Source organism: Hypanus sabinus, chromosome 12 (assembly GCF_030144855.1).
Source record: "Hypanus sabinus isolate sHypSab1 chromosome 12, sHypSab1.hap1, whole genome shotgun sequence".
Taxonomy (NCBI): domain Eukaryota; kingdom Metazoa; phylum Chordata; class Chondrichthyes; order Myliobatiformes; family Dasyatidae; genus Hypanus; species Hypanus sabinus.
In genome coordinates, this window is record NC_082717.1 from 2,736,314 (window position 1) to 2,760,883 (window position 24,570).

A 24,570-nucleotide genomic window follows, 5' to 3' on the forward strand; every position below is an offset into this window, starting at 1 on the left:
ATATACTATCCAGGATTCTCTTAAAAGTACCTATTGTATCCGCCTCCACCACAGTCACTGGCAGCCCTTTCCATGCACTCATCACTCTCTGCGTAAAAAACTTACCCCTGACATCTCGTCTATACCTGCTTCCAAGCACCTTAAAACTATGCCCTCTCGTGCTAGCCATTTCAGCCCTGGGGAAAAGCCTCTGACTATCCACACGATCAATGCCACTCATCATCTCATACTCCTCTATCAGGTCACCTCTCATCTGGAGGGTGGATCAGAGTGGAGTGGGTTGGAATACCTCCATTCAGCTTCAGGGTGCAGGCTTTCGTACTTGGTCTGTACCTCCTCAACAGTGAGGTCAGGGTGTAGCCAGTAGACCTCATCAGATTTCAAGTGCTTCAGCCTGAGTCCATAGCAGCTATGAAAGATAATGCTGGGTCCCACTCTGCCACTGTCCAATACAGTGTTAATGACCTCCTGTGAGACAAGGGGACAGGGAGATTTGTTAGTGAAGTAGCTGTTGAGTTGTTGCTGCTGTAGTTCTGCTGAACGTGGTAGGTGTGACACGTTGGCATCGGAACGTGTGGCAACACTTGCACATCCTTAGGTTGCACTGGTTGTTAATGCAAACGCCTCATTTCACTGTGCGTAGAGAAATAAAGGAAGATAATTAATAAGTTCAAGTTCACATTTCAGTTTAGTAGTTATTTAATATCGAAGTGAATACAGTTCAAAAGCCAGGAAGTTATAAAACTCTGGCCAGGCCACATCTGGAGTATTGCATTTATTACTGGTTGAGTCGCCCTGCTACAGAAAGGGTGTCAAAGCTTTACCGAGGGCGCAGGAGAGGTTCAGCAGGACGCTGCATGGTTTAGAAGGCATGTCCTATCATGGGAGGCTGAACAAATGGTTTATTTTCTGTGGTGTATAGGAGGCTGAGAGGAGAGCTGATGGAGGTTTACAAGATAGCTAGAGTGGACAGACAGCATCTGTTTCCCAGGGTAGAGATGTCTAATACCAGAGAACGTGCATTGTAGGTGAGGGGCGGCAGGTTTAAGGGGAATGCGAGGGGTAAGTTTTTTAACTCAGACAGTGATGGATGCCTGAAGTGCAGTGCTTGAATGGTGGCAAATATATTAGAGGCTTTTAAGAGACATTTGGATAGGCATGTGGATGTAGAGGATGGAGGGATAAGGACATTGTGTAAGTAAGAGAGATTTGTGTTTTGGTCTTTTTGATTTGCTATTTAGCAGAATATTGTGGGCTGAATGGCCTGTTCCTGTGCTGTAATGGTCTATGCTCTTTATTCAAAAACAGCTGACTGAAAGAGTCTTCCTTTGTCCAAGGTGCAAAATGCAGTCACACACCACGTACAGTATAGACAGTCACACACCACATATAGACAGTCACACACCACACACATCACATATAGTACATATCACTGTGATAGCAAAACGCAACATCAACAGTCACACACCACATACAGTATAGACAGTCACACACCACAGACAGTCACACACCACATACAGTATAGACAGTCACACACCACAGACAGTCACACACCGCATACAGTATAGACAGTCACACACCACAGACAGTCACACACCGCATACAGACAGTCACACACCGCATACAGTCACACACCGCATATAGACAGTTACACACCACATACAGTATAGACAGTCACACACCGCATATAGACAGTCACACACCGCATATAGACAGTCATACACCGCATAGACAGTCACACACCGCATATAGACAGTCACACACAACATAGACAATCACACACCACATAGACAGTCACACACCACATAGACAGTCACACACCACATAGACAGTCACACACCACATAGACAGTCACACACCACATAGACAGTCACACACCGCATAAAGACAGTCACACACCGCATATAGACAGTCACACACCGCATATAGACAGTCACACACCGCATATAGACAGTCACACACTGCATATAGACAGTCACACACCGCATATAGACAGTCACACACTACATAGACAGTCACACACCACATAGACAGTCACACACCACATAGACAGTCACACACCGCATAAAGACAGTCACACACCGCATATAGACAGTCACACACAACATAGACAATCACACACCACATAGACAGTCACACACCACATAGACAGTCACACACCACATAGACAGTCACACACCACATAGACAATCACACACCACATAGACAGTCACACACCACATAGACAGTCACACACCACATAGACAGTCACACACCACATAGACAGTCACACACCGCATAAAGACAGTCACACACCGCATAAAGACAGTCACACACCGCATAAAGACAGTCACACACTGCATATAGACAGTCACACACCACACACATCACATATAGTACATATCACTGTGATAGCAAAATGCAGTATCAACAGTCACACACCACATACAGTATAGACAGTCACACACCGCATATAGACAGTCACACACCACATAGACAGTCACACACCACATAGACAGTCACACACCACATAGACAGTCACACACCACATAGACAGTCACACACCGCATATAGACAGTCACACACCACATATAGACAGTCACACACCATATAGACAGTCACACACCACATAGACAGTCACACACCGCATAAAGACAGTCACACACCACATATAGACAGTCACACACCGCATAGAGACAGTCACACACCGCATAGAGACAGTCACACACTGCATATAGACAGTCACACACCGCATATAGACAGTCACACACTACATAGACAGTCACACACCACATAGACAGTCACACACCACATAGACAGTCACACACCGCATAAAGACAGTCACACACCGCATATAGACAGTCACACACAACATAGACAATCACACACCACATAGACAGTCACACACCACATAGACAGTCACACACCACATAGACAGTCACACACCACATAGACAATCACACACCACATAGACAGTCACACACCACATAGACAGTCACACACCACATAGACAGTCACACACCACATAGACAGTCACACACCGCATAAAGACAGTCACACACCGCATAAAGACAGTCACACACCGCATAAAGACAGTCACACACTGCATATAGACAGTCACACACCACACACATCACATATAGTACATATCACTGTGATAGCAAAATGCAGTATCAACAGTCACACACCACATACAGTATAGACAGTCACACACCGCATATAGACAGTCACACACCACATAGACAGTCACACACCACATAGACAGTCACACACCACATAGACAGTCACACACCACATAGACAGTCACACACCGCATATAGACAGTCACACACCACATATAGACAGTCACACACCATATAGACAGTCACACACCACATAGACAGTCACACACCGCATAAAGACAGTCACACACCACATATAGACAGTCACACACCGCATAGAGACAGTCACACACCGCATAGAGACAGTCACACACCACAAAGACAGTCACACACCGCATAGACAGTCTCACACAACATAGACAGTCACACACCACATAGACAGTCACACACCACATAGACAGTCACACATCACATAGACAGTCACACACCACATAGACAGTCACACACCACATAGACAGTCACACACCACATAGACAGTCACACACCGCATAGAGACAGTCACACACCGCATAGAGACAGTCACACACCGCATAGAGACAGTCACACACCGCATATAGACAGTCACACACCGCATATAGACAGTCACACACCGCATAGACAATCACACACCGCATAGACAATCACACACCGCATAGACAATCACACACCACATAGACAGTCACACACCACATAGACAGTCACACACCACATAGACAGTCACACACCACATAGACAGTCACACACCGCATAAAGACAGTCACACACCACATAGACAGGCACACACCGCATAAAGACAGTCACACACCGCATAAAGACAGTCACACACCGCATATAGACAGTCACACACCGCATAGACAGTCACACACCACATAGACAGTCACACACCACATAGACAGTCACACACCACATAGACAGTCACACACCACATAGACAGTCACACACCACATAGACAGTCACACATCACATAGACAGTCACACACCACATAGACAGTCACACATCACATAGACAGTCACACACCACATAGACAGTCACACACCACATAGACAGTCACACATCACATAGACAGTCACACACCACATAGACAGTCACACATCACATAGACAGTCATACACCGCATAAAGACAGTCACACCACATAGACAGTCACACACCACATAAAGACAGTCACACACCGCATATAGACAGTCACACACCGCATATAGACAGTCACACACCGTATACAGTCACACACCGCATACAGTCACACACCGCATACAGTCACACACCGCATACAGTCACACACCGCATACAGTCACACACCGCATACAGTCACACACCACACACATCACATATAGTATATGTCACTGTGATAGCAAAACACAGTATCAACAGTCACACACCGCATATAGACAGTCACACACCACATACAGTATAGACAGTCACACACCACAGACAGTCACACACCAGACAGACAGTCACACACCGCATACAGACAGTCACACACCACACACATCACATATAGTACATATCACTGTGATAGCAAAATGCAGCATCGTCACACACCACATACAGTACAGACAGTCACACACGGCATATAGACAGTCACACACCACATACAGTACAGACAGTCACACACGGCATATAGACAGTCACACACCACATACAGTCACACACCGCATATAGACAGTCACACACCACATACAGTACAGACAGTCACACATGGCATATAGACAGTCACACACCACATACAGACAGTCACACACCACATATAGACAGTCACACACCACACACATCACATACAGTACATATCACTGTGATAGCAAAACGCAGTATCAACAGTCACGTATCACGTGTAGTGCATATAGCAACGATAGCAGAAAATGTGCAGTCACTAAAACAATATAGCGCAAGTCCCGGAATGTGCTGGTCTGTAGATTGATAGTGTCCTAGAACCAGGTTTCTGCAAAAACAAGCCCACAGCAGTTCCTCATTTCACTTTAGTGCAGCCGCAGACGAACACATGTATGTGCACACTGAAACACACAGTGAACTGCATTGTTTATGTCAATGACCAGTCCAGTCCGAGGATGTGCTGGGGGTCGCCTGCAAATGTCACCATGCTTCTGTTACCAACAAAGCATGCCCGAGGTTCTCTGACTATACATCTTTGCAAAGTGAGAGGAAACTGGAGCACCTGAAGGAAACCCACGTGATCACCTTGACAACATACAAACTGCTTAGAGAGAGCAGCAGAAATCAATCACCGATCAGTGATCATCGTTACTGTAAAGTGATTGATTTCAGCCAGTGGTTCCCAGCTGGGGGTCCACGGATCCCCTGCTTCGTGGTTCATGGCATAATAAAATTAGGGAGCCCCTGCTCTAACCACACCTGAATACCACAGTACACCATGGTATATATTGATGTACATCTGATCAGTGATCTGAATCTGTGAACTGATATATTACTGCCACATATACGGAGCTCCAGTGAAAATCTTTGTTCTGCATGCCGATTATTTCGTCACACCACTTCATTGAAGAGCTGAGTGGGTCAGGCAGCGCCTGTGGAGGGAAATGGACAATGTTCAGCTCGAGAGCCTTCATCTGGACTAAAAGAAGGAGGGGAGATAGCCGGTATAGAGAGGTGGGAGGAAGGGGTAGTGTAAGTAAGGGGAAGTGGTGAGGCAAGAAGTGGGAAATAATGAGTGGATCCAGGTGAGGGGGTTAGACAGGTGAGCGAGAGAGAGAGAGACTGGGAATGACGTGAAAAGCTGTGAGGAGATAGGTGGAAGTGAACAAGTGCTGAGAAAGATGCAGTCTGACAAGAGAAGCAGTCGTGACATCTGGTAAACTTCCTCTGCATTCTCTCCAAAGCCTCCACATCCTTCCTACAAGGGAGCAGCGAGAACAGAATACAATGCTCCAGAGTTCTATAAAGCTGCCACATAACTTCCTGATTTTTGAACTCGATGTCCTAATGAATGAACCTGAACCAGAATCATAATCAGCTTTCACATCACTGGCTGATGACACAACCATTGTTATCAGTAGTGATATATCAAACTGTTGGCAGAAGCTGAGATGCCGATGAGGCGGTGTACAGGAGCGAGATAAATCAGCTAGTTGAGTAGGGTTGCAACAACAGCCACACTCAGCATCAGTAAGATCGAGGAAACGATGGCTGTCTTTGGGAGAAAGGGAAAGTCGAGGGAACACAAACCAGTCCTCATCCAGGGATTAGCAGTGGAAAACACAGCAGTTTCAAGTTTCTAGGAGAATGTAAGTGTGCTATATGCTTTCTGTAAGACCATAAGATTGACCTAAGGGCAGAGTACACAGTTAATGGCAGGAATCCTAATAGAGTTTATGAGCAGAAGGATCTTGGGATCCAGGCACATGGCTCACCAAAAGTGGCTGTACAGGTTGATGGGAGGGTACTGCCTCAGAAGAGAAGGGTGCCCCTTCAAAATAGAGATGAGGAGGAACTTCTTTCACCAGAGGGTGCTGAATCTGTGGAATTCATTGCCACGGATGGGCGTAAAGGCCAAGAATAAGGTTGAGAGGTAATATAAATCAGCCATGATGAAATAGTGTAACAGACTCAATGGGCCAAATGGTCTAATTCTGCTTCTACACTCAGTGACCACTTTATCAGGTATACCTGCTCGTTAATGTAAATATCTAATCAGCCAATCAAGTGGGTGTTACTCGATGCATAAAAGCATCCAGACATTTGTTGCTAAATAACCTTGACCGTGGAATGATTGTTGGTGCCAGGCGGGGTGGTTTGAGTATCTCAGAAACTGCCGATCTCCTGGGATTTTCACACACAACAGTCTCTAGGGTTTACGGAGAAGGACAAACAAAAACAAAAGAAAATACCTCCAATAAGCGGCAGTTCTGTGGGCAAAAATGCCTTGCAATTGAAGTTCAAAGCAAATTTATTATCAAAGTACAAAAATGTCACCATATAGAACCCAGAGATCCATTTTCTAGTGGACATGCTCAACAAGTCTGTAATGGAATGATAACCATTATAGAATCACATCAACCTGGGTCAAAGGAGAATGGCAAGACTGGTTCAAGCTGAGAGGAAGGCAACAGTAACTCAGATAACCACGTAGTACAACAGTGGTGTGTGGAAAAGCACAACACGTCAAGCCTTGAAGTGGTTGGGTTACAGCAGCAGAAGACCACGGACATACTCTCAGAGGCCATTTTGTTAGGTACAGGAGGTATACGAGGCATCTAATGAAGTGGTCACTGAATGTATGTATCGCATGAGGGTCAGTGCCCCAGGGACTGACCCTCACCCTCAGCAGTTGAATATATGCTCTCCATTAGTGAGGGCACCACCGCCAGGCAGGCAGACCTGGACTCTGCGTCCATCACTCTAGCCAGTGTAGTAAGTGGAAGCAAGTCATGGATATCTCAGCGAGTACTTGGTTTTGTAGAAGATGCCCATCATTTAAAGGCAGGCAGGGGCCAGTGCGTGGCCATCGTTGGAATGGCCATAGTCAGAGCGGTGATCTTAAGGCTTCAGCTATTTGAGGCTTCAGCGAAGAAAAACTTCACTCAGAGAAAGCAAAGCAAAGAAAAGCTCAATTTTTTTCCTTAATAGCTGCTCAGCTAGGACAGTAGAGATGCCGGGCAGGATAGTTGAATGCTCCTTTTGTGGGATGTGGGAGGCAGGGAGACCTTCAGTGTCCCAGATGATAACAACTGCGAGAAGTGCATCCAGACGCAGCTTCTAACAATCTGCGTTAAGGAGTCGGAGCTGGAACTGGATGAAATCCGGATCATTCAGGAGGCAGAGAGGGTGATAGACAGGACATATATAGAGGCAGTTATATCCAAGGACACAGGAAACTGGGTAACAGGTAGGTAGGGGTAAGAGGGTAAGGAGCCAGTGTGGCCATGCCCTCAAAAACAGGTGTATTACTTTAGATACTGTTGGGGTGGGTATTGGCCTAACACAGGTATGTTTTAGTGGTCTGGTCTCTGGCACTGAGTCTGTCTCTATGATTCAGAAGGAAAGTAGGGGAGAAGAGGCACAATGTGGCGATAGGGCATTTAACAGTTAGGGGAATGGACAGGAGGTTCTGTGGCCAAAAATGAGATTCCCAGACAGTATGTTGCCTCCCAGGTGCAAGGATCCGGATATTTTGGATCCAGTCCTCAGCATTCTTAAGTGGGAGGGTAAACAGCCAGAAGTCATGGTCCACCTAGGTACCAATGACATGGGTAGGAAGGGTGACAAAGTTCTGCAGAGAGAGGTCAGGGAGTTATGTGCTAAGTTCAAGGGCAGGACCTCCAGGGTTGTGATCTCAGGATTGCTACCTGTGCCACGTGCGAGTGAGGCCAGAACTAGGAAGATGATACAGTTTAACATGTGGCTAAGGAGTTCGTGCAGGAGTGAGGGAGTAAGAATTTTGGATCACTGGGCTCTCTTTCAGGGAAGGTGGAACCCATACAGAAGGGACAGTTTGCACCTGAACTGGAGGGGGACTAATATCCCAGCGGGAAGTAAACACAAAGTCCTGACGAAGGGTCTTGGCCCGAAACGTTGACTGCTCGTTTCAATGGATGCTGCTCGACCTGCTGAGTTCCTCCAGCGTGTTTGTACGTGATGATCCCAGCGGGAAGGTTTGTTAATGCTGTACAGTGGGGTTGAAACTAGAGTTGCCGTGGGACGGGAACCAGAGTGCCAGAACAGTTAGTGGAGAGGTTGTGGAGACAGATGTTGGTAAGACCTCAGACAAAGTCAGGAATTAAAAAGTTGAGCATGGTGCAACAAAATCGGAAAGGGTGAATACAGGACTGAAGGTGTTGTATCTGAATGTGCGCAGTATATGCAATAAGGTAGTTGAACTTGCAGCACAGTTACCGATTGGCAGGTATGATGTCATAGGTTTCTCTGAATCATGGCTGAAAGATTATAGCTGGGACCTCAAAGTCCAAGGATACACATTGTATCGAAAGGACAGGCAGCAATGCAGAGAGGGCAGCATTGCTTTGTTGGTAAAAAATGAAATCAAATCATTAGAAAGAGATGACATAGGGTCAGAAGCTGTTGAATTTGTAAAAAGAGATAAGGAACTTCAAGGGTAAAAAGACCCTGATGAGAGTTCTCTACAGACCTCCAAACAATTGTAAGGATGTGGTCTATAAATACAATGGGAGATAGAAAATGCATGCCAATAGTTATGGGGGACTTCAACATAACTAGGAAAATCAAGTTGATGATGAATTTCTAGTGTGCCTATGAGATGGCTTTTTAGAGCAGCTCGTGGTTAAACCCGCTAGGGGTTCCGCAGTTCTGGACGATGTTGTGCAAAGAAGCAAAATTGATTAGAGAGCTTAAAGTAAAAGAACCCTTAGGGGAATTAATCATAATATGATCAAATTCACCCGCAAATTTGAGAAGGAGAAGCTAAGATCAAATATAGCTTTACTACAGAGAAGTAAAGGGAATTAGAATCATGATAGATGATTTGGCCAGAACTTATTGGAAAAGAACATTGGCAGGGATGTCGGAAGAGCAGCAGTGGCTGGAATTTCTGGAAGCAATTTGGAAGGCACAGAAAATATACATCGAAAAGAAGTATTCTAAAGAAAAGATGGCACAACCGTTGCTAACAAGACAAGTCAAAACCAACATAAAAGCCAAAGAGAGGGCACATAACAGAGCAAAAATTAGTGGGAAGTTAGAGGATTGGGAAGCTTTTAAAAACCAACAGAAGACAAATAAATAAGTCATTAAGAAGATGAAAATGGAACATGAAAGCAAGGTAGCCAATAATATTAAAGAGGCTATCAATAATATTTTCATATACATGTTGAAAAAGAGAGGTGAGAATGGATATCAGACCACTGGAAAATGATGCAGGAGACACAGTAATGGGGGGGCGGGGGGCGGACATGAAAATGGCGATTGAAGTGAATAAGTTATTTTGCATGAGTCTTCACTGTGGAAGGCACTAGCAGTATGCTGGGAGTTCAAGAATGTCAGGGGTCAGAAGCATGTCAAGTTGCCATTACAAGGGAGAAGGTTCTTGGGAAACTGAAAGGTCTGAAGGTACAGTAGATAAGTCACCTGGACCAGATAGTGTACACCCCAGGGTTCTGAAAGAGGTGACTGAAGTGATTGTGTGGGCATTATTAATGACCTTTCAAGCAACATGAGGTTTTTAAACGGTTCCAGAAGACTGGAAAATTACAAATGTCTTTCCATCCTCCAAGTAGGGAGAGAGGTAGAAGGAGAGAAACTAAAGGTCAGTTTTTCTGATCTCAGCGGTTGGGAAGATGTTGAAGTTGATTATTAAGTATGAGATCTAGGGAGCACATAATAAAATAGGCCATAATCAACATGGCTTCCTCAAGGGAAAATTTTGCCTGACTGATCAGTTAGAATTATTTGAAGAAATGACAAGCAGTATAGTCGAAGAAGATGTTGATGTACATGGATGTCATTTACATGAATTTTCAGAAGGCCTTTGACAAGATGCCACACATGAAGCTGTTTAACAAGCTACAAGTCCATGGCATTACAGTAAAGATCCTAGCATGGATAAAGCAGTGGCTGATTGGCAGAAAGCAAAGAGTGAGAATAAAGAGAGCCTTTTCTGATCGACTACTGGTGTTCCACAGGGTCTGTATTGGCACCGATTGTTTTTGTGTTATATGTCAATGATCTGGATGATGGAATTCATGCCTTTGTCACAGTGTGCAGAGGATATGAAGAAAGCTGGTGGGGCAGGTAGCTTTGAAGAAGTAGACAGGTTACAAAAGGACATAGACAGATTAGGAGAATAAGCAAAGAAATAGTGATGGAAGACAGTGTCAGGAATTGGATGGTCATGCACTTAGTAGATGAAATGAAAGGGTCGACTGTTTTCTAAATATAAAGGAAATACAAAAAACTGATGTGCAAAGGGAATTGGGAGTCCTTGTGCAGGGTTCCCTGAAGGCTAAATTGCAGGTTGAGCTGTGACGAGGAAGGCAAATGGGATGTTAGCATTCATTTCAACAGGACTGGAATATAAATGCAAGTGTGTAATGTTGAAACTTTATAAAGCATTGATGAGGCCTCACTTGGAGTATTGTGAGCAGGTTTGGGCCCCTTATCTTAGAAAGAAAGTACTGAAACTGAAGAGGGTTGAAAAGAGGCTCAGAAAAACGATTCCAGGATTGGATGGTTTGCCATTGAAAAGTGTTTGATGGCTCTGGGCCTGTATTCACTAGAATTCAAAAGAATGAGGGGTGACCTCATTGAAAACTATCGAATGGTGAAAGGCCTTGATAGAATGGATGTGGAGAGCATGTTTCCTTTGATGAGAGAGTCTAAGAACAGAGGATACAGCCTGCGAGTAGAGGAGTGTCCTTTTAGATCAGAGATGAGGAGGGATTTCTTCAGCCAAAGTATAGTGAATCTGTGGAATTTTTGCTGCAAGGAGCTGTGGAAGTCAAGTCTTCATGTATCTTTAAGGAAGAGGTTGATAGATTCTTGATTGGTCAAGGCGTGAAGGGATATGGGAAGAAGGCAGGAGATTGGGACTGAGAGGAAAATTGGATCAGTCATGATGAAATATCAGAGCAGACATGATGGGTAAATGGCCTACCTCAACTCATATCTTATGGGCTAATATTCCTTGAGTTTAGACAATACATCTCAAGTCTTTGAGTTCAGACCATAACAGCTCAAGCCCTTGAATCTGGTGGTATGTTTTTCATTGTTCTACCTCAATGCACTGTTTAATGATTTGATCAGTATGAACAATTGGCAAGACAAACTTCTCACGGTATCTCTGTACATGTGACAATACTAAACCAATGCATTTATTATTCCAGTATGCACAGATCAGTCCCACCCAACACCCTGATACAGATCTCTTCACTACATGTCAAATGAAATGGATCCCAATGGCAAAGAGGCCAACATTACATACAATGACTAAGGTTCACAGGGTGGAAACTGTAAGTGATGGGGGTGGGTGTCTGTGGGCTGTGGGAGGGGATACAGTGGCTGGGGGAGATGGTGATGGGAAAGAGTGTCTGTGGGCTGTGGGAGGGGGAGATGGTGATGGGAAAGAGTGTCTATGGGCTGTGAGAGGGAAAGTGGGTGGGGGAGTCAGTGATGGGGTGGGTGTCTGTGGGCTGTGGGAGGGGATACAGTGGCTGGGGGAGATGGTGATGGGAAAGAGTGTCTATGGGCTGTGAGAGGGAAAGTGGGTGGGGGAGTCAGTGATGGGGAGGGGGTCTGTGGGCTGTGGGAGGGGGAGATGGTGATGGGGAGAGTGTCCATGGGCTGTGAGAGGGGATACAGTGGGTGGGGGTGATGGGGAGAGTGTCTGTGGGCTGTGGGAGGGGAAAGTCAATGATGGCAGTGGTGGGGTGGGGGGAATTCAGTGGTTATAGAGAGTGTCCCTGGGCTGTGGGAGGGGAAGAGTTGATGACGGTGGAGGAGGGGGTGGATTTGGTGGTTGTGGAGAGTGTTACTGGGCTGTGGGAGGTGTGGAGAGATCCTGATAGATATCAGGTTACCCTTCCCCAGACCTCCATACACTGAGTTGTGACCTTGTAACTGCCCCTCCCCATCGCATAGACACATAGACACCCTGTGACGATGGCACTGAGTTGTGTGATAACCTTACCCTGATCTCCGTTGTGTGGTCACATTTCACCAGTTTGAAATTCTTGCCCAGATTACTGCTGCTGTTGCTACAGAAACAGACCTTGATGATCTTCATCGAAGCCCCTTCTGAGGACTTGTCTGACTTAAGGCTCAGGGCATGGCAGGTTGCGTCCGGCCACGTCTCCAGTGGGTTGGCGATGCCACTCATTTTAGCAGCTGTCGCTGAGTTGGGGATGAACCATCACTGTCCTGCAGAAGACAACATTCAGAGTGAGGATTGTTTATTATCATTGTTCAGTACACAGCGTGAAGGAGAACAAACGATCTGAGCAGCATGAAAAACACAACAAGCAGTCAGAACTCAGTAAGTATAAAGGCAGTACACAATGGGACTAAGAGCGCTGAGGAGTTGTGGAGAGAAGCATCTGATGTGGATGTAGTGATGGTGGGTGGAGATGTTGATCAGCCTTACTGCTTGGGGAAAGCAACTGATTTTCAGTCTGGTAGTCCTAGCATGGATGCTACGTAGTCCCTCATGGGAGTGGGACAAACTGTCCATGAGCAGGGTGGGTGGGATCCTTCACGAAGTACTGGCCCTTTTCAGGCACCTTTCTGTGTGTATGTCCAGGTAGGCTGGTGTCAGTGATGCGTTAGGCAGTTTTGTCTGCCCATTGTAAGCCTTCTTCCTGTCCATCATAGTGACCTACAAGCGTCTGTAGCTGTAGCAACGTGACGCCAATTGAAACATCACATCTACAAGCAACACACACAAAATGCTGGTGGAACACAGCAGGTCAGGCAGCATCTATAGGGAGAAGCAATGTCGACGTTTCAGGCCGAGACCCTTCGTCAGGACTAACTGAAAGGAGAGATAGTAAGAGATTTGAAAGTAGTGGGGGGGAGGGGGGAAATGCGAAATGATAGAAGACCAGAGGGGGTGGGATGAAGCTAAGAGCTGGAAAGGTGATTGGCAAAAGTGATACAGAGCTGGAGAAGGGAATATATCATGGGACGGGAGGCCTCGGGAGAAAGAAGGGGGGGGAGCACCAGAGGGAGATGGAGAACAGGCAGAGTGATGGGCAGAGAGAGAGAAAAAAACAAACAACTAAATATGTCAGGGATGGGGTAAGAAGGGGAGGAGGGGCATTAACGGAAGTTAGAGAAGTCAATGTTCATGCCATCAGGTTAGAGGCTACCCAGCCGATATATAAGGTGTTGTCCTCCAACCTGAGTGTGGCTTCATCTTGACAGTAGAGGAAGCCATGGATAGACATATCAGAATGGGAATGGGACATGGAATTAAAATGTGTGGCCACTGGGAGATCCTGCTTTCTCTGGCAGACCGAGCGTAGGTGTTCAGCAAAACAGTCTCCCAGTTTGCGTCGGGTCTCACCAATATATAAAAGGCCACACTGGGAGCACCGGACGCAGTATACCACACCAGCCGACTCACAGGTGAAGTGTCACCTCACCTGGAGGGACTGTCTGGGGCCCTGAATGGTGGTGAGGGAGGAAGTGTAAGGGCAGGTGTAGCACTTGTTCCGTTTACAAGGATAAGTGCCAGGAGGGAGATCGGTGGGAAGGGATGGGGGGGACGAGTGGACAAGGGAGTCGCGTAGGGAGTGATCCCTGCGGAAAGTGGGGGGGGGAGGGAAAGATGTGCTTGGTAGTGGGATCCCGTTGGAGGTGGCGGAAGTTAAAGAGAATTATACGTTGGACCTGGAGGCTGGGGGGGGGTGGTAGGTGAGGACAAGGGGAACCCTATCCCGAGCGGGGTGGCAGGCGGATGGGGTGAGGGCAGATGTGCGGGAAATGGGAGAGATGTGTTTGAGAGCAGAGTTGATGGTGGACGAAGGGAAGCCCCTTTGTTTAAAAAAGGAAGACATTTCCTTCGTCCTGGAATGAAAAGCCTCATCCTGAGAGCAGATGCGGCGGAGACGGAGGAATTGTGAGAAGGGGATAGCATTTTTGCAAGAGACAGGGTGGGAAGAGGAATAGACCAGGTAGCTGTGAGAGTCAATCATATTGTCCATTATCAGCTAACAGTCTCTTAAGTACCTTTTCACATCTGTCTTCAGCCCCACCCCGGTAGCCCATTCCAAACTCCCAACACTCTCTTCGTAGAGAATCTGCAAAACTACCCCCCTCACCTTAAAACTGTGTCATTTAGAAAGATTAAAGATTTAAGTCCTGATGAAGAATCTCAGCCCAAAACGTCAGCTGTTTATTCATCTCCATAGCTGCTGCCTGACCTGCTGAGTTCCTCCAGCATTTTCTGTGTGTTGCTCTGGATTTCCAGCATCTCCAGAACCTTGTGTGTTGAAGATTAGCTTTATTTGTCACATGTACTTTGGAACATTCAAACATACAGTGAAATTTGTTGTTTGTGCCAGCAGCCAGAACAGTCCAAGGGTGTGCTGGGGGGTGAGGGTGGGGAGAGTTGCAGCCAGCCAGTGTCAACATGCCCACAAGTCACTAACACTGACCAATGCAACGTGGGAGGAAACCAGAGCACCCGGAGAAAACCCATGTGGTGACAAGGAGAAGGTACAAGCTCCTTACAGACAGCACTGGGCATTGAACCCTGATCTTACAGTCCATTTGGCATTGTAAAGCATTACGCTAGCATGTCACGTGGGAAGGGAGTTTATTACCTCAATGGACAGACTCTCGATCCATTCACATCTCCCTCAATTCTGTGACATCCCTCCCGTATCCGCAACACAGTGATAGAATCATACAGGAACACAGCGGAGAATCATGCCCTTCGGCCCAATGCTGCTAGCCCAACAACCTCCCTGCTAGTTCCAGTTCCCCACATTTGGCCCACAACTCTCCAAGCCACTTCTCCATTTAGCACTCTAAATGCCTCCCAAATGTGTAACTGTACCCCTCACCCCCTCGACCACTTCCCCTGGCAGCTTGCTCCAGGTCCTCATTACCCTCTACGTAAAGAAGTTACCCCTCAGATCTCTTTTAAATCTCTCCTTTTTTATGTTGTATCTGTGACCTCTAGACTTGGACTCCTCAACCCTGCAGAAAAGACAATGACTGTCAACTCGCCCTAGCCCTGATCGAGGGATCAGGAGTGGAAAGGGTGACCAGTTTCATGTTCCTGAGTGTCAACATCTCTGAGGATCTTTCCTGGGCCCAACATATTGATGCAGTTACAAAGAAGGCACAACAGTAGTTATATTTCATTAGGAGTTAGAGGAGATTGTCACCAAAGACACTGACAAATTTCTACAGACGGACCTCAACGGATATTCTAACTGGTTGGACAGGATTGGAAAAAGCTGCAGGAACTTGCAAACTCAACCAGCTCCATCATGGGCACTAGCCCCCACCTCCCCCCCCCCCCAGCATCCAGCACATTATCAACAGCTGATGCCTCATAAAGGCAGTGTCCACCATTAAGGACCCTCATCGCCCAGGACGTGTCCTCTCCTCATTGCTACCATCAGGGAGAAGGTACAAGAGCCTGAGACACACACTCAATATTTCAGGAACAGCTTTTTCCCCTTCACCATCCGATTTCTGAATGGACAATGAATCCATGAATACAATATCTCACTATCTTTTTTCTCTTCTTTTGCTCTCTGTTTGCTCTACTTTTTTAATTTAATTTTTAAAAATATATTTCAAGGTGTCACACATGAGGCTGTTTAACAAGGGTATATTTAAAGTGAAGGTTAGTAGATTCTTAATAGTCAGGACATCAAAGGTTACAGAGAATAGGCAGAAGAATGGGGTTGCCATTCGTGAATCACCTAATATTTTTGGTATTACCCGTAAGGAAGGGACTTATAAGTTATCATTATATGCTGATGATTTGTTACTATACATATCTGACCCTGAGAGATCTATTCTTGTTATTTTATCCTTGTTTGCTCAGTTTAGTAGCTTTTCTAGTTACAAACTGAATTTTAATAAGAGTGAATTATTTTCATTAGATATGCAAGTTTCAGTCTATAAACACCATTTAAAGTTGTTACAGATAATTTTACTTATTTGGGTATTAAAATTACCAAGAAACATACGAATTTATTTAAAGTTAACTTTTTACCTTTAATTGACCAAATCAAGCAACTTATTATCAGATGGTCCCCATTATCTTTGTCATTGGTTGGTCAAATTAATGCTATCAAGATGATAATTTTACCCAAATTTTTATATCTATTTCAAGCATTACCAAATTTTATTCCTAAATCTTTTTTTGATATTATTGACTCCAAAATATCCTTGTATGTGTGGCAGAATAAAAATCCTAGATTAAGTTAAAAAAATGCTAGATTTGCCAAACCTAAGATTTTACTACTGGGCAGTTAACATTCGATATTTAATACTTTGGGCACAAGAATCGGTCATGGTACCTTGCCAACAATGGGTAAATTTGGAGTGTAAATCTTTTTTCGAAGGGTGGGGGGAGGGGGTAGGGATCTTTTTTCACGCTTTTGCTTTTTATTTTTTTGCTTTTAGTTTATGGGCCGACTTTAAACTATTAATATTGTTGAGGTGTCATGTTCTCCGGTTGCTCCTGAATCAATTTTCCTCCTTCCTGAATTGTGGGTTATGTATCTTTCTAACCTTTTATGATACACACAATTAATATTGGTATGATGGATAAATCTGTTAACTTTATCTCCTGGAATACTAATGGTTTAAATCATCCGATTAAATGTAAAAAAAATATTTAAAGTATTCCATAGACTGAATGCTAATATTATCTTTGCACAGGAGACCCATATCAGGAGGGAGGATAATCAACGTTTTTTTAGGTTCTGGAAGGGTCAACAATTTCATTCGAATTGTACCGCTAAAATTAGGGGTGTGTCTATTTTTATAGATCCCTCAATATCGTTTACACATCATGAAATTATCTCTGACCCACAGGGTAGAATTTTGTTGATAACTGGCTTACTCTTCCATCGGAAAGTTGTTCTAGTTAATATTTATGCTCCAAACTTTGACTGCCCTGAATTTTTTAAACGTTTATTTACCTCTCTTCCTAATCTAAATGAATATATGTTGATAATGGGTGGAGATTTTAATTGTTGTTTGAATCCTTTGATGGATAGATCTAAACCTATTCGTACTCTTCCGAACAGATCAGCCCTACTTATTAATTCATTTATGGTTGACTCGGGAATTACAGAAATATGGCGGTTTTTGAACCCTAAAGATAAAGAATTTTCATTTTTTTCACATGTATATCATAGCTATTCTAGAATTGACTATTTTCTTATTGATCATCGGTTATTAACGGATGTTATTGATTGTAAATATGATTCTATTACTATTTCGGATCATGCACCTTTGAAGTTATCTATTAAGATTTCGGACTATTCCAATAATATCAGATCTTGGAGGCTTAACGCTACTTTGCTTCAAGACCCAGAATTTATTACTTATATAAAACAGCAAATTGACTTGTTCTTCTCAACAAACTGTACTGAAGAAATCGACAGAGGAATACTTTGGGACTCTTTTAAGGCTTTTATTCGTGGACAAATTATCTCATATTCTGCTGGTAAAAGAAAACAAAGATATTTAGATATTGCTTTATTAGTGGATAAAATCAAGGAAATTGATAAGATTTATTCTGTGACTCCTACCAAAGAACTTTATAAGAAGAGAGTTGAGCTTCAAATGGAACATAGTTTACTATTATCTTCTTCAATTGAAAATCAATTAATTAGGACCAGGGCTCAATTTTATATTCATAGTGATCATACTGGTAAACTGTTAGCTAATCAATTAAAGGCTATCTCGACTAAGCGACAAATTATTAAAATTCGCAAACAAGACGGTAATTTAACTACTGATCATAAAGAAATTAATAATACCTTTCAAGATTTTTATAAATCTTTATATCATTCAGAATTTGATGGTGACCAGTCCATGATAGATAATTTTTTTAACAATTTGAATATTCCTAAACTGATTGATGAAGACCATAGCCTGTTAGATGCTCCTATCTCTATGGTGGAAATAGGAGAGGCTATCTCATCAATGAATTCAGGGAAAGCTCCTGGTCCTGATGGTTATATAGTAGAATTTTTTAAAACTTTTTCTTCTTTGCTCTCTCCTTGGTTATGTGAAATTTTTAATGATGCGTTTGCTAAGAAGAGATTACCTCAATCTTTTTATGAAGCTAATATTTCTCTAATTCTTAAAAAAGATAAAGATCCTACTTTATGTACATCTTATCACTCTATATCACTATTAAATGTAGATTCTAAGATTCTTACAAAAATTTTAGCTATTAGATTAGAAAAAGTACTATCTCAGATTATTTCAGAAGATCAAACTGGTTTTATGAGGAATCGGTATTCCTTTTTTAATGTTAGAAAATTGATTAATATAATTCATACTTCACCACCCACAATCCCAGAATGTGTTATTTCATTAGATGCTGAAAAAGCTTTTGATAGAGTTGAATGGATATATTTATTTAATACATTGAGAAATTTTAATTTTAGTCCTAACTTTATATCATGGATTAAATTAATATATCATAAACCTGTTGCTTCTGTTTTTACAAATAACTATAGATCCTCTTTTTTTTCAATTATCTCGTGGTACGAGACAAGGCTGTCCCTTAAGTCCTTTATTATTTAATATTGCATTAGAACCTTTAGCTATTGCTATTCGTGAATCTCCTAATATTTTTGGTATTACCCGTAATGAGAAGTTATACAAATTATCACTTTATGCTGATGATTTGCTGTTATATATTTCTGACCCTGATAGGTCTATTCCCGCTATTTTATCCTTGTTGGTTCAATTTGGTACTTTTTCTGGTTATAAACTAAATTTAGATAAGAGTGAATTATTTCCTTTAAATGCAAAAACTTTATTGAGTGATAGGATACCATTTAAAGTTGTTACTGATAACTTTACCTATTTAGGTATAAAAATTACCAAGAAATATAAAGATTTATTTAGACTGAATTTTTTACCTATGCTTCATCAAATTCATCAACTTACTACAAGATGGTCTTCTTTGTTTTTATCATTAATTGGTCGGATTAATGCTATTAAAATGATGATTTTACCGAAATTTTTATACTTATTTCAAGCCCTACCAGTTTTTATTTCTAAATCTTTTTTTGATAACATTGATTCAAAAATTTCCTCATTTGTGTGGCAAAATAAAAACCCTAGGTTAAGTAAAAAGCAATTACAAAAATCAAAAAAAGATGGTGGTTTAGCTTTACCCAATTTTAGATTTTATTATTGGGCAAATAATATTCGTAATTTAATGTATTGGAAACTAGATTTGGATTCACCACTGTGCCCACAGTGGGTAAATTTGGAATGTAATGAGGTAAAGGGATATTCTCTATTCTCTGTTCTTGGTTCTTGTCTTCCTGCGGATTAAGTTAAATTTAATAAACAAATATCTAATCCTGTTATTAAACATACATTACGAATTTGGTTTCAATTTCGTAAGTTTTTTACTTTGAAAAACTTTGTTCTTGATAGCCCTATCTTATTTAATTTCTTTTTCAAACCCTCTTGGACAGATCAAGCTTTTAACATATGGAAAAGGAAAGGTATAAAATGTTTTCGTGATCTCTTTTTTGAAGATACTTTGATGTCATTTGATCAACTTTCCAACAAATTTGAATTACCTAAATCTGATTTTTTCAGATATTTACAAATTAGAAATTTCTTACATAAAGTTTTACCATCTTTTCCTAATTCAACTTTGGTGGACATTACAGATTTGATTTTTACCTTAAATCCTTGTCAGAAGGGATTAGTAGCTTTTATTTATAATATGATTATGAAGATACAACCAGAAATATCAGTTAGAATTAAACAAGAATGGGAAAAAGAACTTCGATATAATATATCAACAGATAAATGGGAAAAAATTTTGCAAATGGTTAATTCTTCTTCTATATGTGCTAAACATGCTTTAATACAATTTAAAATTGTACATAGAGCTCATATGTCTAAAGATAAACTTGCTCGATTCTACTCTCATATTAACCCTCAATGTGACAGATGTCATTCAGAAGTGGCCTCATTGACCCATATGTTCTGGTCATGTCCCACTTTACATAATTACTGGAAGGACATATTTACTACTATTTCCTCAATTTGGAATATAGATTTACAACCTCATTTTATTACTGCAATTTTTGGCATACCAAATGAAGATGGTAATCAGTTTTCCCCTTCAATCAGACGAATGATTGCTTTTGTAACATTAATGGCCAGAAGGTCTATATTACAAAATTGGAAAGAAGTAAATCCTCCTACCACGTTTCAGTGGCTCTCTCAAACTATTTCTTATCTGAGCCTGGAAAAAATTAGAAGCACTATTTTTGACTCATCAATTAAATTTGAAGAAACTTGGAGACCGTTTATTCGACATTTTCATATGAATTAATTTGGCCTTTTCCAGACCTTCTTTCTGCTTATTCATGTTCAGGTATGGAGTTCCGGAGTTTGTTGACACTATCATATACTTGTAAACTATTATTGTTGCCCATGTTAGTTTACTTTAGTGTTTTATTTTTCTTAATATATACTTTTTTTCACATATTTTCAAATTTTTTTTTCTCTTTTTTAATGGTTATTTTTGTTTTTTTTTCATATATAATCATATGGACTTGATTGATTAAGGTATTTTCTTCTGTTGATGTTTAATAGGATATTGTTATCTTATTATCAATGTGATTTCAAGTCTATTGTATTCATAATTTACTCATTATTATGTTATGTTTTTTTGTGTATATATGAAAATCAATAAAAAGATTGAAAAAGAAAAGAACCCTCTCCCTCCACACAACCCTCGCTCAGAACCCTCTCCCTCCACACAACCCTCGCTCAGAACCCTCTCCCTCCACACAACCCTCGCTCAGAACCCTCTCCCTCCACACAACCCTCGCTCAGAACCCTCTCCCTCCACACAACCCTCGCTCAGAACCCTCTCCCTCCACACAACCCTCGCTCAGAACCCTCTCCCTCCACACAACACTCGGTCAGAACCCTCTCCCTCCGCACAACACTCGGTCAGAACCCTCTCCCTCCGCACAACACTCGGTCAGAACCCTCTCCCTCCACACAACACTCGGTCAGAACCCTCTCCCTCCACACAACACTCGGTCAGAACCCTCTCCCTCCACACAACCCTCACTCAGAACCCTCTCCCTCCACACAACCCTCGCTCAGAACCCTCTCCCTCCACACAACACTCGGTCAGAACCCTCTCCCTCCGCACAACACTCGGTCAGAACCCTCTCCCTCCACACAACACTCGGTCAGAACCCTCTCCCTCCGCACAACACTCGGTCAGAACCCTCTCCCTCCGCACAACACTCGGTCAGAACCCTCTCCCTCCACACAACACTCGGTCAGAACCCTCTCCCTCCACACAACACTCGGTCAGAACCCTCTCCCTCCACACAACACTCGGTCAGAACCCTCTCCCTCCACACAACACTCAGTCAGAACCCTCTCCCTCCACACAACCCTCACTCAGAACCCTCTCCCTCCACACAACCCTCGCTCAGAACCCTCTCCCTCCACTCAACCCTCGCTCAGAACCCTCTCCCTCCACACAACACCCGCTCAGAACCCTCTCCCTCCACACAACACCCGGTCAGAACCCTCTCCCTCCACACAACACTCGCTCAGAACCCTCTCCCTCCACACAACCCTCGGTCAGAACCCACTCCCTCCGCACAACCCTCGGTCAGAACCCTCTCCCTCCGCACAACCCTCGGTCAGAAACCTCTCCCTCCGCACAACACTCGGTCAGAACCCTCTCCCTCCACACAACACTCAGTCAGAACCCTCTCCCTCCACACAACACTCAGTCAGAACCCTCTCCCTCCACACAACACTCGGTCAGAACCCTCTCCCTCCACACAACACTCGGTCAGAACCCTCTCCCTCCACACAACACTCGGTCAGAACCCTCTCCCTCCACACAACACTCGGTCAGAACCCTCTCCCTCCACACAACCCTCACTCAGAACCCTCTCCCTCCACACAACCCTCACTCAGAACCTTCTCCCTCCACACAACACTCGCTCAGAACCCTCTCCCTCCACACAACCCTCGCTCAGAACCCTCTCCCTCCACACAAGCCTCGCTCAGAACCCTCTCCCTCCACTCAACCCTCGCTCAGAACCCTCTCCCTCCACACAACACCCGCTCAGAACCCTCTCCCTCCACACAACACCCGGTCAGAACCCTCTCCCTCCACACAACCCTCGCTCAGAACCCTCTCCCTCCACACAACACTCGGTCAGAACCCTCTCCCTCCACACAACCCTCGCTCAGAACCCTCTCCCTCCGCACAACACTCGCTCAGAACCCTCTCCCTCCACACAACCCTCGGTCAGAACCCTCTCCCTCCGCACAACACTCGCTCAGAACCCTCTCCCTCCGCACAACACTCGCTCAGAACCCTCTCCCTCCACACAACCCTCGGTCAGAACCCTCTCCCTCCACACAACACTCGCTCAGAACCCTCTCCCTCCACACAACACTCAGTCAGAACCCTCTCCCTCCACACAACCCTCGGTCAGAACCCTCTCCCACCGCACAACACTCGGTCAGAACCCTCTCCCTCCGCACAACCCTCGGTCAGAAACCTCTCCCTCCGCACAACCCTCGGTCAGAAACCTCTCCCTCCGCACAACACTCGGTCAGAAACCTCTCCCTCCACACAACACTCAGTCAGAACCCTCTCCCTCCACACAACACTCGCTCACCCTCTCCCTCCACACAACCCTCGGTCAGAACCCTCTCCCACCGCACAACCCTCGGTCAGAACCCTCTCCCTCCGCACAACCCTCGGTCAGAAACCTCTCCCTCCGCACAACCCTCGGTCAGAAACCTCTCCCTCCGCACAACACTCGGTCAGAACCCTCTCCCTCCACACAACACTCAGTCAGAACCCTCTCCCTCCACACAACACTCAGTCAGAACCCTCTCCCTCCACACAACACTCGGTCAGAACCCTCTCCCTCCACACAACACTCGGTCAGAACCCTCTCCCTCCACACAACCCTCGGTCAGAACCCTCTCCCTCCACACAACCCTCACTCAGAACCCTCTCCCTCCACACTACCCTCGCTCAGAACCCTCTCCCTCCACACTACCCTCGCTCAGAACCCTCTCCCTCCACACAACCCTCAGTCAGAAACCTCTCCCTCCGCACAACACTCGCTCAGAACCCTCTCCCTCCACACAACCCTCGGTCAGAACCCTCTCCCTCCACACAACACTCACTCAGAACCCTCTCCCTCCACACTACCCTCGCTCAGAACCCTCTCCCTCCACACTACCCTCGCTCAGAACCCTCTCCCTCCACACAACCCTCAGTCAGAAACCTCTCCCTCCGCACAACACTCGCTCAGAACCCTCTCCCTCCACACAACCCTCGGTCAGAACCCTCTCCCTCCACACAACCCTCGCTCAGAACCCTCTCCCTCCACACAACACTCGGTCAGAACCCTCTCCCTCCACACAACCCTCGGTCAGAACCCTCTCCCTCCACACAACACTCGCTCAGAACCCTCTCCCTCCACACAACACTCGCTCAGAACCCTCTCCCTCCACACAACACTCGCTCAGAACCCTCTCCCTCCACACAACACTCGGTCAGAACCCTCTCCCTCCACACAACACTCGGTCAGAACCCTCTCCCTCCACACAACACTCGGTCAGAACCCTCTCACTCCACACAACACTCGGTCAGAACCCTCTCCCTCCACACAACACCCGCTCAGAACCCTCTCCCTCCACACAACACCCGCTCAGAACCCCCTCCCTCCACACAAAACTCGCTCAGAACCCTCTCCCTCCA

General features: G+C 44.5%; 1 protein-coding gene across 5 annotated transcripts in view; it reads right to left on the minus strand.

The window, feature by feature from the left end:
* ptk2ba (protein tyrosine kinase 2 beta, a) overlaps positions 1-24,570 on the minus strand; it is a 247,775-nt gene that overhangs the window by 167,440 nt on the left and 55,765 nt on the right. For all 5 annotated transcript variants that reach the window (XM_059985434.1, XM_059985435.1, XM_059985437.1 and 2 more), the window contains exons 2-3: positions 12,754-12,983; positions 290-468 (exon numbers count right to left, since the gene is read on the minus strand). In XM_059985434.1, the coding sequence (XP_059841417.1) occupies positions 290-468; positions 12,754-12,942 (368 nt within the window). In that variant the 5' untranslated portion in view covers positions 12,943-12,983. The remainder of the gene's footprint in view (positions 1-289; positions 469-12,753; positions 12,984-24,570) is intronic.